Source organism: Lipophrys pholis (assembly GCF_963383615.2).
Source record: "Lipophrys pholis genome assembly, chromosome: 6".
NCBI lineage: Eukaryota > Metazoa > Chordata > Actinopteri > Blenniiformes > Blenniidae > Lipophrys > Lipophrys pholis.
In genome coordinates, this window is record NC_137629.1 from 1,369,401 (window position 1) to 1,390,308 (window position 20,908).

The 20,908-nt window shown below is 46.1% G+C and overlaps 1 protein-coding gene across 1 annotated transcript in view; it reads left to right on the forward strand.

Annotated features, from left to right (window-relative positions):
- The first annotated feature begins 1,400 nt into the window (after nucleotides 1-1,400).
- Nucleotides 1,401-20,908, forward strand: part of LOC308111188 (LIM and calponin homology domains-containing protein 1-like) — a 103,492-nt gene continuing 83,984 nt past the window's right edge. The window contains exon 1 of the mRNA XM_080465994.1: nucleotides 1,401-1,665. Coding sequence (XP_080322120.1) covers nucleotides 1,573-1,665 — 93 coding nt within the window. The 5' untranslated portion in view covers nucleotides 1,401-1,572. The remainder of the gene's footprint in view (nucleotides 1,666-20,908) is intronic.

Here is a 20,908-nt window from a genome sequence, read left to right on the forward strand (position 1 = left end):
GTAGAATATCCAGCTGTTTGTGTGTATTTCTCACATCAACTCATTCACACAAAACGTTTCAAATGAAAATCAATTTAATGAATTCATTAATTAGTCATCCAGTCTTTACAATGAAGATATATATCTTTATACTAGACGGTGATTCACCTCCGTTGAAGGTTGACCTTCCTGCTGTCAAGCAGCTCTGGTGATTCTGTTTGGTTGCTCCTCTTTAAGGGGACTTTAAGGTTGACTATTGCGTATGATGTAACCGGGTCTATCAGAATCTCGTATTTCACTATCGTTCCCATTTTCACACCACATCACTCATTACTAATGTCTTACCTTCAGGCCTTGTGTTTTAGGTTGCCCATTTCTCCATAATGTAAAGAGAAAGCTATAAGGTGTTTTCTTGTGTCATAATTATCTTTAAGGTTTCATCATTTCACAGTCAAACTAAACAGCAACTTTAACTCTGCATTAAAACATCAACTGCAAACATAACGACTGGTTAGTTTAATGTAAATGATGAAGACACTAGTGGGCTAGAGGACATTGTTGTGGAGTTTTGGGTCTTTTGTTAATCAGAGTTTACTCCCACAGTGTAATGACTGTAAAACTGCCTTCAGGAGTGAATGTGAGTGTTTGTCCTCTGAATTACCTGTGCTGGTCGTCCTGCTGGGTTGGATGGATGAGGTGATCATAAATAGATTTATATACTAAAGATAATGCAATGTTTTTCTTTTGTTTTGTTTTGATATTCCAGATGAACATACAATACATTTTGATCCCAGGTGGAACTGAACTATATAATGCTCTTTATGTGAAATACAAACATCATTGTAAAATAGAACTATGAAATATTGGAAGAAGGGGTAGGATTTGATAAGTTTTTACTTCTTCATACCCCTTTTCAAGCACATTAGTTAAATATATGAGTGTGTGTGTGTGTGTGTGTGTGTGTGTGTGTGTGTGTGTGTGTGTGTGTGTGTGTGTGTGTGTGTTTCCAAGTGCATTAGAATTGAAATATAAATTATCTATTTTCTCTGAATATATTTTCATAAGCTATAATTTATTAATTCATATTGTCAAAAAAATATATCCATCTATCTATCTATCTATCTATCTATCTATCTATCTATCTATCTATCTATCTATCTATCTATCTATCTATCTATCTATCTATCTATCTATCTATCAATAGATATAGATATAGATATAGATATAGATATAGATATAGATATAGATATAGATATAGATATATGGTTTATGTATGAGATTGTGTGAAACACTGTGTGCCTAAATAAATTAATAAAGAATAAAAAGAAATTACGCAGCGTAAAGCTCTTATTGTGCGCGCGCCTCCCGGATGCGTCCCGGTGCGCTCGGTGCGCTTTATGCCGGTTGTCCGCTTCAGTCTCCGGCAGGACCGACACTGCTGAGCAGCAACTGGTCCGCTCTCCTCCCCGGTGCTGCTGCTGCTGCAACACCGACCACCGACCCGGGAAGACACGAGCCCGGGGGAATTACGCGGCTTTTTACGCGTTTCTGCAGGTTTTTTGGATCCGTGGACAGAGAAGCGCTTCTTCCCCGATGGCCAGTCCGGTTGCAGACATCGGACAGTGTGAGCAGCATCATCCCCCGGAGGCTGACTCCGCGGCGCAGGAGGCGCAGACATGGATCGAGGTGAGTGTTGGAGCAGCGGGTGTGTTTGCTCCGTCCATGCAGGTGTTTCCAGTGTGCGGCCTGCACCATAGTCCCTCTGCACACTTCATTCTGCTGCTTTGTCACCTGTTGGAACTGACAGCAACTTGATTACTGAGGGGTGATTTCATGTGTGTGTTGCAGAAACACAGTGACTTTGAGGTGAAGATTGTTTCCATGAGAGATGAGATGAGATGAGGAGGTTTGTGTGGACAGGGAGGAAGCAGGCTGATGTTTGAGGAGTGATGGTGCAGATTTTCTGCAGCCTGTTTTGGACAGGACCTTGTTCCAGGAGCTGAGGCTGAGCTGAGGCTGAGCTGAGGCTGAGCTGAGGCTGAGCTGAGGCTGAGGCTGAGGCTGAGCTGAGGCTGAGGCTGAACTGAGGCTGAACTGAGGCTGAGGCTGAGGCTGAGGCTGAGCTGAGGCTGAGGCTGAGGCTGAGCTGAGGCTGAGCTGAGGCTGAGGCTGAGGCTGAGGCTGAGCTGAGGCTGAGCTGAGGCTAAACTGAGGCTGAGGCTGAGGCTGAGCTGAGGCTAAACTGAGGCTGAGCTGAGGCTGAGGCTGAATTGAGGCTGAGGCTGAGGCTAAACTGAGGCCTGTTGCGTGTTTCCATCCAAACAATGAAGGCATCATGTGGAATGGATTTCAGCCCCACACAGTAATCACACAAACAGGGTTTTGTTCCGGAGGGATTCGCTCACGACACTATTCTGGTTCAGTGTGACTTTGTCATCCTGCAGTGATGAGAGCGACCCTCTGCTGGAGGGTCTGGTGGAGGAACTCAGGCTGGAGGGTCTGGTGGAGGAACTCAGGCTGGAGGGTCTGGTGGAGGGTCTGGTGGAGGAACTCAGGCTGGAGGGTCTGGTGGAGGGTCTGGTGGAGGACCTCAGGCTGGAGGGTCTGGTGGAGGACCTCAGGCTGGAGGGTCTGGTGGAGGGTCTGGTGGAGGAACTCAGGCTGGAGGGTCTGGTGGAGGGTCTGGTGGAGGAACTCAGGCTGGAGGGTCTGGTGGAGGGTCTGGTGGAGGAACTCAGGCTGGAGGGTCTGGTGGAGGAACTCAGGCTGGAGGGTCTGGTGGAGGAACTCAGGCTGGAGGGTCTGGTGGAGGAACTCAGGCTGGAGGGTCTGGTGGAGGGTCTGGTGGAGGGTCTGGTGGAGGAACTCAGGCTGGAGGGTCTGGTGGAGGGTCTGGTGGAGGGTCTGGTGGAGGGTCTGGTGGAGGAACTCAGGCTGGAGGGTCTGGTGGAGGGTCTGGTGGAGGAACTCAGGCTGGAGGGTCTGGTGGAGGGTCTGGTGGAGGGTCTGGTGGAGGGTCTGGTGGAGGAACTCAGGCTGGAGGGTCTGGTGGAGGGTCTGGTGGAGGGTCTGGTGGAGGAACTCAGGCTGGAGGACATAAAAGTTTTAACATCTGAGTTTGAAGCTGTGAAGCTGGTCTCAGTGTTTCAGATTATTGACCACCGACACATTGAAGGTAGCTTCATCCAGGAATCAGGAACAACTCGGGAACAACCTGCAGTTTGGGGATAGAAAGTCTGTCTGAGGTGTGAAACCTGAACAAACAGTCTCTTCCTCACATCAGCCGCCATCATGGACGTGTTTCAGGACCTGCTTGAACATTCCAGCTTTGACCGGAGGTTTGAAGCTGTCCTCTGTCATGATGATCATGTGACGACGTGGTTTCTCACCTCGCCGTGTTCCACTGTGACGCTTCTGACCTCCTGATGCTCAGGATGCAGAATCGCAGCGCCGTCGTTGGCGACCTCAATCTCTACAAGTCGTTTTCTGGGAAATGTGTTGAAACAAAAACTGAGAAGAACGTCTGCGCCACTGAAAACACAAGTTTTGGAAACGCTCCGTCTCCGTGGAAACGGTTGTTTGTGGTTTTACTAGTTTAAAAGCCTGAAGTGACTCAGAGGGAATATTGGATCAATCAGCTGTGCAGCTCCTCTCTTTTTTGACCAATAATGAAACTATTAATCAGGTTAGTTGGTTTATCCTGATCGATCAATGACGGGATGTTTAGTTTCTCCTCCAGACCACAGTCGGTACTAATCACCGTGTGTGATGAAGGAGATGATCCTAATATGGTTCAATTTGAATAATGAACATTAAAGCCCAAAGTAAAGGAATACACTCCTTTTAACTCTATTTTTTCATTCTGTGTCACTGCGGTAACTCTTCATTTGTCTCTTTGATTCAACTGAATTATTTTCACAAGCTGATTCAGTAAAATTAGTTCAGATTTGCACCAATAGAAGGTTTTGGATCCTGCGTGACATCGGCTCCAGATCTATAGTCGCTTTAAAATCAAAACCTTTTGACGGTTACTGACTCGTACTGGTTTCTCCAGACTGACAGTCCCGACTGTTCTCTCACTTTAAAGCGACAGATCGCGGTCACGAGCGCCGTCCACCTTCGGAGGCCTACTTCGCGGCTCTGAGCTCCTCGGAGGTTCGAGTCTTTAAAAAGCCTCCATGACCCAGAATCTGCTGCAGCCGAGGAGGCGGGAGAGAACTGACACCACTGCTGTTGTTCCCGTCTCACCCTTCACCCTCGGGGACCGTCTTCATTATCCGCACACACCTGGTGACGGTCCCGGAGCCCCGCCCCCCCGGGGGCCCGGAGGCGGGTCGCCGGCTCCTGAACCTTCACAAAGCCTCCGTCAGCATCTGGACCAGCAGCGTCTGACTGCAGGTATTGAGCTGCGGAGGGAGATCGAGTGTCGCCGCCGGAGGCTCGACAACGGATCCTCTGTTTCCCTCGTATTGTCAGAGACGAATCCAAACGAGCTGAGAGACGAGTCAGACCTGCAGCTTGTTTAAAACGAGCCGAGAGACGAGTCAGACCTGCAGCTTGTTTAAAACGAGCCGAGAGACGAGTCAGACCTGCAGCTTCTTTAAAACGAGCCGAGAGACGAGTCAGACCTGCAGCTTCTTTAAAACGAGCCGAGAGACGAGTCAGACCTGCAGCTTGTTTAAAACGAGCCGAGAGACGAGTCAGACCTGCAGCTTCTTTAAAACGAGCTGAGAGACGAGTCAGACCTGCAGCTTCTTTAAAACGAGCTGAGACGAGTCAGACCTGCAGCTTCTTTAAAACGAGCCGAGAGACGAGTCAGACCTGCAGCTTCTTTAAAACGAGCTGAGACGAGTCAGACCTGCAGCTTGTTTAAAACGAGCTGAGAGACGAGTCAGACCTGCAGCTTGTTTAAAACGAGCTGAGAGACGAGTCAGACCTGCAGCTTCTTTAAAACGAGCTGAGAGACGAGTCAGACCTGCAGCTTCTTTAAAACGAGCTGAGAGACGAGTCAGCCATCTGGAGTAAACAATCCGTGGTGATATGAGATGATATTTCCTGCGGAGCTTCAGTGTCTTCAGGAAACTTCAGGAACAAACTGAATCAGAACATGAAGTTTCCACATCGTTTTTGTTTTCATCTCAGAAAAGTTTCACGTTTTGAAAATGATGTTTGTTTCCACGGTAACAGCAGAAACACTGAAACAATGTAGTTAACATGTCAGGCCACTAGTTGGTGCTGTTGTTAGTTTTAGAACTGAAAGCACAAACACACACACACACACACACACACACACACACACACACACACACACACACACACACACACACACACACACACACACACACACACACACACACACACACACACACACACACACACAGTTAGATATATTACAAACTGCTTATATATGAAGCATTAAAGAAATATAAAAGTCTAGAATCTTCTTTTTAAATATGTTTGAACTGAAGTATATTTTAGGTAAAAACGCATAAAATTGTGATTCAATTCACTTAAATGAGAACTGAAATCCTAGTTTCTAAAAGTTTTTTAACGTATTGTTCCTCTTCAAATCAATCCGGCTTCAGTCAGACATGAGACTTTGAAAGTCCTTTAGAACCGTTTGCAGATTATAATCTGAGAAGATTCTCGTCTGTTTACATGAAACGCACTAATCCCAGAAGTAACTTTACTCTGGTATTTTGGTGAATCTAATCTGACCGTTGACGCTCCGGGTCCTTGTCGACATGTTGATTCACAGGAAGCGGCGCCACGCAGCTTCAGTCGCTCGCTCCAATGATAAATCCCAGAAAGTAAGATGCTAATCAGCCATGGTGTGGTTATGATCGCCTTAATCCCGGCAGAGACCTTCAGTGCTCTGCTGGTGAAGCGGGGAGCAGCTGGCCTGTCGGCACGGTGGCATTAGTGAGACGGGGAGTGGACTGGATTATACGTTTTAAGGAAGCAGACTGAGGATCTTTGTGTTTATAGGAGAAACATTTGTTTTGAGAGGAAGTGCTGATGCTGCACTTTGTGTTGATCAAACCTGCTTCATTGGTGTTTGCTCTCCGTGGTCTGGAGCTGCCGACGCTCTGCAGATGGCTCTCTATGATGGCAGCTCATTTGGGGTGAGAGGTGATCATGTGGCGGATTAACAAACTCCGAGAGATTAGCAGCCCCCCTCCACTGTGGCTGTACTTTTCTCTTCATGCTGCTGCGACTCTTAATCCTCATTGTGGAGTTTCAGTTTGCATCCCAGAGGCATCAGCACAGATATTAGAACAACAACACATATTCCTGTTCTGGAGTCGTGGCTGTTACTGATTGGGATTATTCCCTTTCAGGTAGAGCAGAGTGGATTAACGTTTGGCTGTTCACTCCCAGTAAGAGCAGAGCTGAAGCTTATCCTGCAGGTTCCTCATTTCACAACCAAATACATTCAAATGCAGTCGATGGTTGGAGTCGCTGGTCAGGAACAGTTTGTCACAGATTATAAAGTTTTTAATGCAAAGTCATTGTTTTATTGTTTAGGAAACGACTTTGTTTACAGAGAATCTGCTTTTTGGCTCAAAAACCGTGAGTGAACCGAGAGAAACAGGGTTGAGTTTGATGTGTTCAGATTTCAGAAGCAGATTTGAAGAATTTTTCTGGAGTTTTCACACTTTCCTTCGAGTTTCGGGGTCGAGCGCATCGGGACAATAAAGTCACACACTGATACCGAGGAAAACACAAATCTTACAACCAACGTCAACGTCTCTCTAGTTCAGAGGCTCAGACAGCTTCTATCTCCCTCGTGGGTCAGAACAGAGAAAAGTGACATGAGAACCTTTCAATTCTTGGTTTTCCAAACTAAAGTGAAATGACTGTGTTGTATTTGGCGCTTTATATGAATAAAGTTGAATTGAATTCGAACTCTGAAGTTGTTCTTTGTTGTGATGCAGTGGATACGTGATGAAATGTCTTATTTAACTAATTATTCAAACTTTATCAATCCCTTTAGGGACCGTCCTTTTTCTGCATTGACCCGTCATATTTCTAGGATGTGACATTACTGTGCTCCGGGGAGCTGACAGGGGTCAAGGGTCATGCTCAGGGAGCCACAGCTTTGACCTCCGCCCCCAATATTCTCACAAAAACAAACAGTTACTTCAGAAAAGGACTCCAATCTCAACATAAAGCCCATTTTAATGAAAGACGTTGTTAAATCCAGTGAAATGTCCAGAAAACGTCTCCTATAACTGTTGCATTCTGGGAGTTTTTACCCCCTGACATCATGGCTCTGCGGCCAGTCTGACAGCATCAAACATCTCAGCTCGGGTCTCAGCCGACTCGCCTCACTCAGCCTCGGACAGTGAACCTGGGAAATGGTCACTATTTGCTTGCTGGTTTGGAGGAGTGGAGTTCCGGGCCCGTTTTGGTCCACGGGCCTCATGCTTGACTCCAACTTGAATAGTAGGTGTAAATATGGCGCCCTCACGTCGTCATGGAAACGTGACGCCACCAGGAGTGATTCAACCACAACAACCAAACTGTGGCATCTAACAGGCGACAAACTTCACCAACCACAATCCAGCTTCTTGTAACGTCCTTTTGACTTTGTCTGATTCGACACTGTGACTCATCCTGTCCACACACACACACACACACACACACACACACACACACACACACACACACACACACACACACACACACACTGGGGGGGAAGCTGTCAGGACTTGTTGTTAGTCTTGTGTGTTTTTCAGAAACAGAAACGTACCTGAGCGATGACGACATGATCAGGCTCTTCTCTGCTCAGTCACTTTAACAACAAGCATTTATTACCTGTTTTTATCTTTTCTGTGTTCCTGAATCCATAAATCTCTTTCTGTTGCTGCAGCCCACCACCGTTGACTGGAGCCTCAGAGTTTAGTTTGAACTCTCTGGAGCAGTAACAAGATTGAAAGGCTGCACTGAGAAAAGTTCCCTGTGTCAGTGTCTTTCTATCCCCAGCTGCTTTAATTAAACCCCTGCTATTCATATTTTTAAATTGAGCAGCCAAATCAAGACTGTGTTAAAGTAAACTTTATTACACAGCCTTCGTGTAATTATGGCGCGGCTTCATATAAAACGTGTGGCGTGTCCGAAAAGCCCCGGAGTTATTTTAAAATCCCTAAAAAGATACCATAAAATGAAAGCTTTCTGCATTTTGTTAGGTTGTTTATTTGCATTTTTAAGAGGCGTTCCCTTGACTTCGAATCTTCCAGCTTCATAAGGTCCTCTCCTGATCTGTGGCAGTGATTCCTGGCCTTCGCCGCTCTGCGCCGCTCTGCGCCGCCATCGATTCCTCTCATACAGGCGAAGTGGGTCACCTTGCTTGCCTTTCATTAAACACATTTATTGATTTCTTTGTGGGTTTTTGACCTTAAAAAGAGACGTTTCTTAGCTTGGTGTCGTGGAGTCTGATAATGAGCTGCAGGCTGGTTGTTTTCTTGCTTTGAACTGGTAGTTTGATGGAAGCGACAGACGGACGTTCCTCCTTCCAGAAGAGCTTCTAACTGGGTCACTGAGGCTGAGCTGGTTTCCTAGTTTTGGGAGTCGGGCCGTGGGGAGCTGGACTCTTTCTGAGTGTCCAGGGACCCAGATGGAAACGTGACTGACGGCAGCTTTCAGGCTGCGCTGCTCCACATGAGCTCAACGGGAACAGGAACATTTCACTGCTGGTTTCTACCTTTTCTCTTGGATCTGGGATGGATTTGATCTCTGGTGGCCTGAGTTCTGTGTTTCCTGACTTCTGCTTGTGGCTACATGCAGTAACGCTGACGTGGTGATTCAAACTCGGCGGGTGAAGTCGGCTCAAGGCGCTGTAGTCAACAAACTGTTGAAAGTGTTTGGTGTGGAAGTGTTTGGATGGTTCTGGGAGGAGCTGGAGCATCAGAGCGAGGAGAGACCAGTGAGATGGACAGACTGAGGAGAGGCTGGAGGATTTATTCAAACCTGCATTGAACCTGAAACGTCACTGCTGAGGGGAATTTAAAAATGTTGACATTAAATGTTTGTGGTCAGAAAGTAAAATGCTTGTATTTCTTTCTAAAAGTGAGACTTGTCAGAAGGCGAGTCGTTTTTATAATCAAGGTCATTTTTCATCCAGATCAATACGATAATTTTGTGATGGATGCTGGTCTAGTTTAGAGAACATGGACCCAGTGGGAGGCGGTTCCAGCTAACAGAGAAGATCAGGCCTCGTTTCCACGACAACGCTTACAAGTGAAAATACGAAACCTTTGTGACGGAGAACTACTTTTTGAAAACACCTGGAAACGAGTACAATTCAACTTCTGAAGCGCTGGTCCTGGTCCTGGTCCTGGTCCTGGTCCTGGTCCTGCCGGTGGTCATAATAACTAGTAGGTTAGAGCAGTAACTTTATTTGTATAGTACTTTTTAAACTCAGTTTTCACTTGAAACGTTGTCGTGTAAACGAAGCCTCAGTGTTTCTCTTCCGTCTTTAACCTCTAAATACTCACGTTTTCCTCAAATGTCATCAATTTGGCCTCTTTAGGGTGAGACTATTCCCTGTTTCTTCACCAAATATCATCCATCCATCCATCCATCCATCCATCCATCCATCCATCCATCCATCCATCCATCCATCCATCCATCCATCCATCCATCCATCCATCCATCCATCCATCCATCTAAACTCATCCGAGGAGGCAGTTTCCTCCTCAGTCTTATTCTGGAATCGATGTTTTCTATCATTCCAGACGAAACGTTTTCTTCTCTTTCAATGATTCTATAGGAATCTAGTCTGGAGTGATTTCAAAGTGACGCTGTCTAGACCGAGTGCCGCTTCACAAAAACATAGTTTCAGTTGTTTGGATGAAAAAGGGAAATTGTTGGTGTTTTGTCAGAGCAGAGAAGCAGATGACTCAGGTCCTTTATGAATGGAGGCTTTTAGAGCGAGCGGGCGAGGGAGGCGGCCTTCATTGTCTCAAACACACAGACATATACCCACTCACCCCCAGCATTCCTCTCACACACACACACACACACACACACACACACACACACACACACACACACACACACACACACACACACACACACACACACACTGGAAAGTGACACAAAAAGCATCAGCTGCCTGACGTTTGTCTGGATGAGGCAGCATAATATTCCTACATTCCAGCCACGACAGGAGGGGATTTCTGGGTTGTGCATTCGATTCTTGTAACTTTAAATCAAATCATGTTTGTTTTTCATAAAAAATGTTTCCCAGTAACATTTTTGTTTCTGTTTTTTGGAGGGAAGCTCACTGAGGACACAGACATTCTCTTTTCTCTCTGAAAACCTTTCCTGACTCTTTATTTAACTTTAAGATAAAATCATTTTTGGGTGTTTGCATGAGAACAAAGTGTCTGAGTTCATTTTCTGACATGAGAACAACGACTCGGTTCGTCTGGCTGAGAAACGGCTTCTGGTTGTAATTTATAGGAGTTTATGGAGTCAATATGTCTGGAAACGTTCAGCTGTCAGGACCTAAATGCAGATTGTCTCCTCTGTGTTTATTATAACGACTCCTGAGCGAAGGCTGGACGCTCCATCTCCATGTTAGTCCGACGATAGTTTCTGTCATTAACCTGCATCTTGTCCAGAACCAAAGTCCAGATCATTAAGTTTGACTGTTTGACTGTCAGTTTTATTATTATTACAGCGGCAGCAGAGATTCAGCAGTAAATCTCTGAACCACGCAGTGTTGAACCTGCCGTAACATGAATGAAGTTTAGAGGAGATGGGAGAAAGAAACCTTTATCCTTTATTTCTATGTTCAAAACAATAATTCCAACCATAAGATCCTAATAAAAGGTTGTATACTATCAAACTCTCTACAAGTCAGTCATTTTAGGAGAGTAATGAGCTTTATAAGATAAACAATACCTGTTTCTTTTTCCTGTTGGTTTATTTGTACCATCAAATGTCGACACCAGGGAGACGTTTTGATGTAGGAAATGGAAAGTTAGATAAACCTCAACATTTAAAGATTAAATTATTGAGTTTTTCAAGAGATTTGATTTGATTTGATTTGATTTATTTATTTATTTTGAACGAATGAACAATTTAAAATTAGATTTGATTATAAAATTTAAAAAAAAGCCCATTTTGATATAACACACTTTGACTCATTCGAAAAGGGAAAGGAAGAAGCCTCGGCTTATCAAGTCCTGCCCCCATTCTTCACCAATTGACAGCTACAAAATCCAAGAAAGTAACTAAACAGGAAATACAAAAGAAAACAAAAAACTACTCCAATTGAGCTATTTATAAAAACATAATAATAAAAAACACACAAAATGAACAAGTGCCATTAACATCTGCGAGATTTTCATTCTCCTTCTTCATTTCTGTATTTATCAAAGATTTATCTTTTGTACATTTTTTTAAATAGTGTTCTATTCATACTTTGTTTAATCGTGTCGTCAAGGCCATTCCACAAAACCACGCCACAAACGGAAGTACACATTCTTTTTAAATTGGTCCGAGCATAATTCTGTTTCTGTCTTCTGTCTGGACGAGGACAAACATACGACCCGAGGGCCAAATCTGGCCTGCAAGGGGCTCCAATCCGGACAAACCACCAAGACAATGGTGAACATTTTAAAGAAACATCGATTTATTTCAAATAACTATCTTAGAGACACGACTGAGAGCCGAGCTGAGAAATTGGTGATGCTGCCATGAAAGATCCCTGGTTGTTATCAAACTCCCAAGCTGTCAGGAGTGTGTAAAAATACCCAGAATGCAACAGTACAGGAGACGTTTTCTGGACATTTCACTGGATTTTACACCAGAAAGTTTCGCCACAACAAAGAAAAACCTTAACGTTTGAACTGAAAGGTTATTATTGCTGTTCTACTGGACCAGTCCAGATCAATTTGGGCTCCTGAACTGAAATGTGTTTTACACTCCTGCTGCAGAATCTTAAATCATCCGTTGAACCATTCTCATGATAATGAAAGAGGATGGGGAGATAATCCAGTACGATCAAGGTGCAGAACAAAGCTGATGTTTCCAGATGATCTGGACTCTTGAAGACATTTTACTGTCAGAACAGAAGAAAATCACACAGAAGTGAAACAGCCAGATTGTCTGGTCTGCTTGGTTCCTTAATGGTTTCTTGGATTCACCATTCTGCTCCACTCTCCCTTCGGTCTGGGACCATGCACTTTTTCTTAGTTTGAATTATTTCAGTATGGCGTCGCCGGTGTTCTGAAGCTAAAACTCCAACTGTCAAGCATCAACTCAGTGTGAAGATGTTTACCGTTAAATCTGTCATTGTGTTGCAGGTCATTGTGAACGTCTGACTGGACAGAATAAGAGGAATTATAATGTCCAGCTTTATGTTTGAACATTCCTCCTGGATGTTGTTTCTCCAGACTGTGGGTCTGAGTTATCCGGGGTTGTGACACGCTGTTTACTGCAGTTACCGGACGGATCAGCTGGAATCTGGTCTGAAGCGGCCGGTTGTCGGCGGCCTGGCACGGCCTGGAGCCGGGTGAAAGGTTCACGTTTCCACTGGGCTCAGACATGCAGAACATACTAGGCTCTCTGTGACGATGGAGGAGGGTGTCTGCTGAACGGCAGGAGTTCCACTGGTACAGTGACGGTCTTGTTCTGTGTGTGAGGACGGCAGCAGACGCTGATTCAATGAACCTGTCAGTGACATCCAGCAGATACTGTATGTGCTCAACTCGATTTAAAGTAATCTGCACAGAGTGGTTTTAACAGGTGTGATCGGGGCGAGAAAGTTAATCTTCCACATGAAAAAATGACATTAAGCACATCATGCTTCAACCTGTTAATACGCTGCATGGATTCCTTAAAAAGTAGTATTTTACTTGATTACTCCTGTTTGTGCTCTTCTATTTATTTAATCTCTATATTTACCTTCACCAATGAAAGTTGGGCCGAATGTTTTCGTCTGCGTGTATTTATTTATTTATTTATTTATTTATTTATTTATTTATTTATTTATGTATTTATTTATTTATTTATTTATTTATTTGACCAACTTTTCACAAAAATTACTCTTCCAAATTACATGAAATCTTCAGGGTTGATTTGTCATCGTCGACGGACCGATCAGTTAGATTTTGTGACGTTAACGAATAAATCCCCCAAAACTGCATAAAAGTGTCCCTTACAAAGTGGATGAGAGGCTCCTCGTGGAGGAGATGAGCGTCTGTTGCCATGGAGACGCTCCCTGCTCAGTGTTTCACAGTGATGTAGCGACCTGACAGGCTAGTTAGCATTGATATGAGCTAACAGCCGTCATGCTAGCAATGCTAACTCGGTTCCACAAACAAATGTGGCGTTGGTGAAGGTCCGCGCTCTACCGAGTGTAGCTCTAGTCGATTTAATCTCTGTTTTTATTTTTGTTTGTGATAAAGGTTTCCATACAGTCTTTATCAGTGTGTACACAATCACAGGACAAACACACAGTCACACAATTTAAATCGATAAAAACCATTTTGGAGGGAAACCAGTAAGAAAAACACATTTGTGCTCAGGGAGAACATGCAGCCTCCGAACGGGACTCAAACCAGAGATCGCTGTGAGGTGAGAGCTCTTACCACTTCACCATTGCCCTGCCTGCTATTCTAACGTTTAGTGAAATATATAGATAAGTTCTACTGAGTGACTCTGACTCCAGATCTTTCATATGTTACGTTTCGTCTTTGAAACTGAAATTTTTTGAACTTTTTGTCAAACGGTGATTGAACTTCAGTGGAGTCCGAACATTCTCCTCGCTTTAGATGTTGATGCTTCATAAAGACTCTGTTCTTCCCTCTGGCTGCTTAAGAGTGTCAACTAAACACCTCCCACCTCGTCGTTCAGCTTGTGGTCCAGGTCCTGAGCGTTCTGATCCCCGTCAGCGTGCCGCTAACGGCGGATAATCGCTAATCCGGACTAATCTGGCCAGCTGCACCTCCTCCTCCAGGGGAAGAATGACGGCTCCTCTGGGCGGCCGCCATTAAGAAACACAGGAAGCTGAGCTGCACTTTGACACACTGACCTTGACCTTTGACCTTGTCCTCACTGTTTTATTACCTCCGCCAAGGAGGTTATAAAATCATCCCCCTTTATTTGTCTGTCTCTCAAAAACTAATGATCTTGATCAAAATAAGAACCGATTACAGTTTGGTGGTGATCTGGATCAAAAATAATCGTTACACATGTTCATTTGGCTTCATGTTCTTATATCAGAATCAGGTTTATTGACAAATATATTTCACGCCGGGGTCACCAACCGTTTTGAACCTGAGATATTTCATAGGTACCGAGTCCTACGAAGGGCTTCCAGTTTCACTCAGCTGAAATAACACATTACCTCAGTTTGCTTTTACTTCTATATTATTATTAATGATACTCGTCTGTGTGGAGAAACTGATCAAACTAATGATTTCTCTCAATAATTAGCAACAATGACTTAACAAGGCGGGAAAGAGAACGTTCTTTATGTGACGTAGTTCCTCTGAATAACTGGCAGAAGTCCAATCCAACCATTGCAAGGATGAAGTGACTGGTGCTGCCGGCGTCCCGACTGTACACCGACTGTACACCGGCTGTACATCGACTGTACACCGACTGTACACCGGCTGTACACCGACTGTACACCGACTGTACACCGGCTGTACACCGGCTGTACACCGACTGTACACCGACTGTACACCGGCTGTACACCGGCTGTACACCGGCTGTACACCGGCTGTACATCGGCTGTACACCGACTGTACACCGGCTGTACACCGACTGTACATCGGCTGTACACCGGCTGTACACCGGCTGTACATCGGCTGTACACCGGCTGTACACCGGCTGTACATCGGCTGTACACCGGCTGTACACCGGCTGTACATCGACTGTACATCGGCTGTACATCGGCTGTACACCGGCTGTACACCGACTGTACATCGGCTGTACACCGGCTGTACACCGGCTGTACACCGACTGTACACCGGCTGTACACCGACTGTACATCGGCTGTACACCGGCTGTACATCGGCTGTACATCGACTGTACACCGGCTGTACACCGGCTGTACATCGGCTGTACATCGGCTGTACACCGGCTGTACATCGGCTGTACACCGGCTGTACATCGACTGTACACCGGCTGTACATCGGCTGTACACCGGCTGTACACCGACTGTACATCGACTGTACATCGGCTGTACACCGGCTGTACGACGATGTCGGGGAGGTTTGAATCCTTCCTTCAGCCGATCAAACTCACCTGAGCGCCCGAGTCCAGCAGCGCCGTCACCGCCACGCAGTTTACATGACGTCGTACCGGGGGCTTTCTTTCAAGCGCTCTAGCCACGGCGCCACATTTGGAGGCAGACGACTCCGGCGAGGCCTCGGGGAGCTTGTTCTGCTGCTCAGGACCCGACATCTTCTCAGGACTGGATGGAGCCTCCTACTGTTTGGGATCCTCAGTTCGGGGTTCCACGACGGCCCGGTTCCCTCCTGACGCCCCCTGGGCTGCAGCGATGTCGGCCTCGGCCTCCTGCTCCTCCTGCTCCTCCTGCTCCTCCTGCCCCTCCTGCCCCTCCTGCTCCTCCTGCTCCTCCTGCTCCTCCTGCCCCTCCTGCCCCTCCTGCTCCTCCTGCTCCTCCTGCTCCTCCTGCCCCTCCTGCTCCTCCTGCCCCTCCTGTCCCTCCTGCTCCTCCTGCCCCTCCTGCTTCTCCTGTCCCTCCTGCCCCTCCTGCTCCTCCTGCTCCTCCTGCTCCTCCTGCCCCTCCTGCTCCTCCTGCTCCTCCTGCTCCTCCTGCTCCTCCTGCCCCTCCTGCTCCTCCTGTCCCTCCTGCTCCTCCTGCCCCTCCTGCTCCTCCTGTCCCTCCTGCCCCTCCTGCTCCTCCTGCTCCTCCTGCTCCTCCTGCCCCTCCTGCTCCTCCTGCTCCTCCTGCCCCTCCTGCTCCTCCTGCTCCTCCTGCCCCTCCTGCTCCTCCTGCTCCTCCTGCTCCTCCTGCCCCTCCTGCTCCTCCTGCTCCTCCTGCCCCTCCTGCCCCTCCTGCTCCTCCTGCCCCTCCTGCCCCTCCTGCTCCTCCTGCCCCTCCTGTCTGGGTTAAGGTTAGGGTTCCTGCTCAACAGCTTCCAGAGCTTCTCTCAGCCAGCGCTTCAGAGGTGTGGTGGAGCTTTGCTGAGAGACTCTGGTTCTGCTGCCGGAGGTCAGAGTGGATCTCTGAGACCCAGCTGCTCCTTCAGCTGGCTCACTTCTGCCTGGAGGTCCTCGGTGCTCCTCTGGAGCTCCTCCTTCTCTTATTTTGTTGTTGCTCCTTCTCCTTCACACCTTTTTATCTCCAGCTCTTTTTGATCCTGGATGAATTGCTGGTGTTTTTCTTCATCCTGGTGGTTCTGGTCCGTCAGAACGTCCTCCAGGTTCTGAATCTTCTGGTGGCGACGACGCCTGTTCATGAGCGCAGCAATATGAAGGAGCATCTCAGTGACGTGAAGAACGTTTGAAATCCGTGTGTGTGTGTGTGTGTGTGTGTGTGTGTGTGTGTGTGTGTGTGTCTATATGCCTGTTTTAACATCGAAGCCACAAACCGACATTCTGCAGAAAATTGGGTCACTATTGTGTGATGGAATGGATGAATGTGACTGGCTGAATGTTTCAAGCTGCTGAAGCAGTGAAAATCCTCCATATTGTCTTCTGTCCATCCAAACGTCACCAGACGAGAACTCCCCCCCCCCCCCCCCCACACACACACACACACACACACACAAAGGAAACCTTAATAATCACCCTGCCAGTTCAGTAATTTGTGATCAAACATCACGAGTTGACATTTAGGAAAAACCTCCTTCTTTGTAGTTTGTAGTTAAAAGCTTGAAGTTCGTGACCCGGCTCAGGGGCCCCCAGGGGCCCTCAGGGGCCCTCAGGGGCCTTCCTTCAGGTCAGGGGGGAGGAAACACAAAGGGTTCCAGTCATAACACATTATTACCTGCAGGGATGTTACGGCGAGATGTTTCTGTGAATGAAACATTCCGCCTGATAAAATCAGTTTATCTCGGCTTGGTCTTTTGTCAGACGGCAGTCGATGTAAAAATGTCTTTCTGCTCCGGTGGAGTGAAGCCGAACACGTTTTCAGAAACTATAAACTTAGAAACTTTAAACTTCAGAAACTTTAAACTTAGAAACTTTAAACTTCAGAATCTCACTCAGCGAGCTGCTCGTAATGTTCTCTGTAATATAATCTGTTCAAACCACTTTTAAACAACTTGTGTAATGTGAGCTACCCCCCCCCCCCCCCCCACACACACACACACACCCCCAGCAAGCTTTTACTCACGGTACTTTGCAGAGTTGGAATTATTTAAACACTCGGAGCAGTTTTCTTTGGAAAGCTCAGTTCCTTGTAAATCCTTCTCCCCAGTCAGATTTGTTCTCGGTGAATTTGTCGCCGGCGAGCGTTCAGGGTTCTACGAAGGAAATCTGAGCTCGGACTTAGAACTGCATTCCTTCTAAAATCTGCTTAAACAAGTCATTTGTGAACAATTTCAGCACAAAGCTCTTTTCTTTGTCACCACTTGGAAGTTGGACTGATTTCATACAGTTTGTCTCAGTACTATAGTAGTATTTTCAATATCTTACCGATGATAGTGAACTTTGGTCGACTCGTTTATCATTCAGTGACGTAACATAAGCTGCTCATAATGAGTAGTATTTCTACTCTGGAGGGATTTTCTTCATCGTATCCAACTATTAATATGAATATTAATTAACATCTTTAGCAGCCAACAATCCTTTTCCAAGAGGAAATATTTGTCTCCCTGTAAAAACTGATTTGACTCATGAACCAACCCCAATAAACAACAAGCAACACACACACACACACACACACACACACACACACACACACACACACACACACACACACACACACACACACACACACACACACACACACACACACACACACACACACACACACACACACACACACATCAGAGAACAATGAACTCTAAACATGAACAATGAGAACACGGATATTCTAGTGGACAGACCACCAAGTTGGATTGTTATTATGGTGACTGTCAAAATAAAACTACCAGGTTGGATTGTTATTATGTTGGCTGTCAAAATAAAACTACCAGGTTGGATTGTTATTATGTTGGCTGTCAAAATAAAACTACCAAGTTGGATTGTTATTATGGTGACTGTCAAAATAAAACTACCAGGTTGGATTGTTATTATGGTGACTATCAAAATAAAACTATCAGGTTGCATTGTTATTACGGTGACTGTCAAAATAAAACCACCAAGTTGATTGTTATTTAAGTTGTGGAGTCTGAAGAAGACCTAGACAACTAGAACTACACTTGGTAGAGCGCAGACCTCTCCTTGACACTGATGACCCTTGTGACCTTTGACTCCCAACCACTAACCAGGGTAATGACGTCACTGCATCATCTGGCATATCTGCATCATCTGGCATATCTGCATCATCTGGCATATCTGCATCATCTGGCATATCAAGGACAAGCAATTGAAAACATTTTGACATCGATCAGATTAAAACTGACTGCATTATGACAATAAACTTGTTTGACCTTTTGGTGACCTAGACCTTGACCTTTGACCCAATTGCTCTCAAAATGTAATGGAACCATGTACAATTCATGTGAACCGTCTTTTGTAACTTGGTAACATACAAACATAAATAAATACATGCAGACAAAAACAAAACCTTGGACCAGACTTTCACTGGCGAAGGTTTTAACATCACAAATACTAACAATCAACTCAGAATCATGAAGAAGCCCTGATTTGAACCCTCATAAGTTACTTTTCCCACAGGAGTAAATTTCAACATTTTAAAACATATTATTACACACTTTTAAAAAAAACATATTGCTGAAGAAATTGTTTAGTTGTAAGATTTGTGAAATATCCAGGAAAGTCCCAGGAGAAGAGTTGAGGTTTCCACAGAGGAGTCGGAGCGTTTTCAAAGAGTTCTGTCTTCAGTGGCTCCGACCACCGTTGTCATGTACACACACACTTTTCACTTTAACACTGAGATTGGACTGCTGTCATCTGTATTTCCTCACTTTCTCACTGCTTCGTGTGAAGGGTTCCGGCCGCCCAGTCTGTTATTCTGTTCTCCTTTAAAGCCACAGCTTCTTTTCTAAAACCCTCGACCCCCCGTGGAGAGGCACAATGGTCGGATTTCGGTGTATTTCAGGAAAGCAAAGTCTTCCTCTTCCTAATGGGAGTTCAGTTCTAACCAGGGTTGACATTCGTCCATATTCCCCACGGTGACAAAGGCTATGGGGTTTGGAAACTGTTGGTCAGAGGGACTCGGGTCCGTTCCTCCTACGTACTGAGAACTAAATCCTGGAGGTTTGAAGGATTTCTCAGCTTCAGTCATTAAAGGCTTGTCTGAAATGTTTACCTCTCGGTTGTTTCCTAGAATAACAACTTTCTGCCTTATGAAGCTTCAATTAACGTGACAAACCTGAACAATTGAGATAATTTAATTTAAATGACTTCAATCTGGTTTTAATGACGATAAACATAAAAAAAAAAAAAGAAAAAAGGAAATGCTACTTGACCTGCAGCCATCGGTCCAGTTGGATTGTGTGTTGCTATGGACTCTCGTGTTGAGGGTGTGATTAAGTTGTTCAGTGGATGTTTCATCATGTTGACCATTGAGTGTGAATCCGTCCTGAACGAGCCGATTGACCTGGTGTCTGTGTTGACCTGGTGTTGGTGTTGGTGTTGGTGTTGACCCGGTGTCTGTGTTGACCTGGTGTCTGTGTTGACCCGGTGTCTGTGTCTGTGTCTGTGTTGGTGTTGACCCGGTGTTGGTGTTGGTGTTGACTCGGTGTCAGTGTCGATGTTGGTGTCGTGTTGACCCGGTGTCTGTGTTGACCCGGTGTCTGTGTCTGTGTTGGTGTTGACCCGGTGACGGTGTTGGTGTTGGTGTTGACTCGGTGTCAGTGTCGATGTTGGTGTCGTGTTGACCTGGTGTTGGTGTTGATTTGGTCGGTGTTGACCTGGTGACGGTGTTGGTGTTGACCCGGTGTTGGTGTTGACCCGGTGACGGTGTCGGTGTTGGTGTTGGTGTTGGTGTTGACACGGTGACAGTGTTGGTGTCGGTGTAGACTCGGTGTCGATGTTGGTGTTGGTGTTGAGTCGGTGTTGATGTTTATGTTGGCGTTGACCCGGTGTTATTGTCGGTGTTGGTGTTGACCCGGTGCTGGTGTCGGTGTTAGTGTTGGTGTTGACCCGGTGTTGGTGTTGGTGTTGGTGTTGACTCGGTGTCGATGTTGGTGTTGACCCGGTGTCGGTGTCTGTGTCTGTGTCTGTGTCTGTGTCGGTGTTAGTGTTGGTGTTGACCCGGTGTTATTGTCAGTGTTGGTGTTGACCCAGTGTTGGTGTTGGTGTCTGTGTCGGTGTCAGTGTTGGTGTTGACTCGGTGTCGATGTTGGTGTTGACCCTGTGTCGGTGTCTGTGTCGGTGTTGGTGTTGACCCGGTGTCGGTGTTGGTGTTGACCCGGTGTTGGTGTTGACCCGGTGTTGGTGCTGGTGGAGTCTGGCCTGACGAGGCTCCAGAGGAGGACGGCGTGTCTGAGCGCGCTCACAACCAGCAGCAGCTGCAGCTTCTGAAGGTTGTGGTTGTTTTGGCAGCGACTCCCAGATTCCCTCACTTAAAGTGACAGCAGGCAGATGAAGCGAGTTGTTATCATCCTGCTTGTATTTACCAGGATCCAGGGCCTGTTGCCTGGATACTGAGCTGAGCTCCACATGCACTCTCTCTGCAAAACGCTGATTGTCTCCAAGAAAATACCAAAATAGAAAAAAAGTTGCTGGAAGCTTCAAGCAGGAGACTAACATCCGTTTGGACATGAAGTGATGTCAAATCGTTGCTCATTTCACAACTCTGTGC